The 1,387-nt window shown below is 49.8% G+C and overlaps 1 protein-coding gene across 3 annotated transcripts in view; it reads right to left on the reverse strand.

Moving 5' to 3' along the window:
• Positions 1 to 1,069, reverse strand: part of Uxt (ubiquitously expressed prefoldin like chaperone) — a 7,704-nt gene extending 6,635 nt beyond the window's left edge. For 2 of the 3 annotated variants that reach the window (XM_023717833.1, XM_004633513.3), the window contains exon 1: positions 732 to 1,006. In XM_023717833.1, coding sequence (XP_023573601.1) covers positions 732 to 874 — 143 coding nt within the window. In that variant the 5' untranslated portion in view covers positions 875 to 1,006. The other variant, XM_023717834.1, reaches the window with a different exon arrangement.
• Between the last annotated feature and the right edge of the window lie 318 nt (positions 1,070 to 1,387).

The raw sequence follows: 1,387 nt of genomic DNA on the forward strand, positions 1-1,387 counted from the left end.
GTTTAGGCTGTGTTTGAAATCACTACATAGCCAGCTCAGGTTGGCCTCGAACTCAGAAAAATTATCCTGTCTCAACCTACTGAGCCGGGATTACAGGCGTGCGTCACCACATCCAACCTGATAAATTATTTCTCTGAAAGAGCCTATTTAGTTTTTATTTTTATCCTCACAACCTTTTTTGTTGATTTTTATTTAGATATGGTCTTGTTGCCCCAGCTGGTCTTTAAAGCCATAGGCTGGACCTCGTGCTAATTTTTTTACAAAGGCTGGACACACTGGAAATTCAAAATTGCCATGTAAGTTTCTACAAACTTTCCTATTTCGCATAGGAATAAAATTTACAAGGCAGAGAAAGGAAAAGCAAGGTGATGTACAATGTGTTTAGGGTGGTGAAGTGGCCAAGTCAGAACTCGAGCCCTAAAAGTGGCCAAACCGAGAACTTGGGACACAAGAACTAGCTTGGGAAATCTAGCCTCGATCCAAAAAAAAAAAAACCCTAAAAATAAAACAAAAATCCCACCCAAAGAGGCGCATGCGTGGATACGCCCCCAGCTTTGAAAGCCTTGTTCCAGCCAAATAGCACCCCGGATGTGTCACCCCCACCAAACACACCCGGAGCAGTGTCGGGGATCCGACTTCCAACTCACCAATCGGAATGACTGGCCCCGACCAAATGCCCCACCCACCACGTGGGATGTTCCAAATGCCACGCCTCCCGCACTGTCACTCACCGCAAGTCCCGCTGCAACACGTCACTGATGAAGGCCTCGTAGCGCAGCACTTTCTCCCCGGTGTCTTCTACCGCCCGCCGTTTAGGGGGCGTCGCCATGATGAGCTTCTGGGGAGTGGGGTTGGGGAAGATCACATTGACCATGCCAGTTTGGCATCAAGCATCGTTCATCTCCACCCTCTCAAGGTTAGGAATAGGCTCGTTCGGCACATGCTGGGGGTTCCACCTTCTTGCCCTCCCAACTCTGGGACTGGATCACCCAGGGATACCCAACTGTGGCCCTTACCTTTGGGCCGCCGGCAATAAGAACTATTGGTATGAAAGGCGGCTTCCGGGTGGCGCGGGTAAATGACGTAAGAACAAGCGCATTGACCAATCAAATAGCAATCTGATGTGGGGCGGGCCTGAACTAAAGAAGACTGACCAAAGGAAAGAGGAGAGGGGCGGGTTTTACGGAATCCTGGAGATCACGGAAAACTGCAGAGCGTGAGAAAAGGGACTGTCTAGCTTAAAGGGGCCAATGGGGGAATGAGAATGCGGTGCGCGAGCTTGTGTGAACAGTGCTTGACAGATAGAGGTGGAGTTTAATGGGATTTGGCGGGTTCTGGGGGAGGTAGGACACAGGAGACAGGAAGGAGTGAAACGTTTCTAACTGGA

This window comes from Octodon degus, unplaced genomic scaffold (assembly GCF_000260255.1).
Source record: "Octodon degus isolate 3935 unplaced genomic scaffold, OctDeg1.0 scaffold00055, whole genome shotgun sequence".
NCBI lineage: Eukaryota > Metazoa > Chordata > Mammalia > Rodentia > Octodontidae > Octodon > Octodon degus.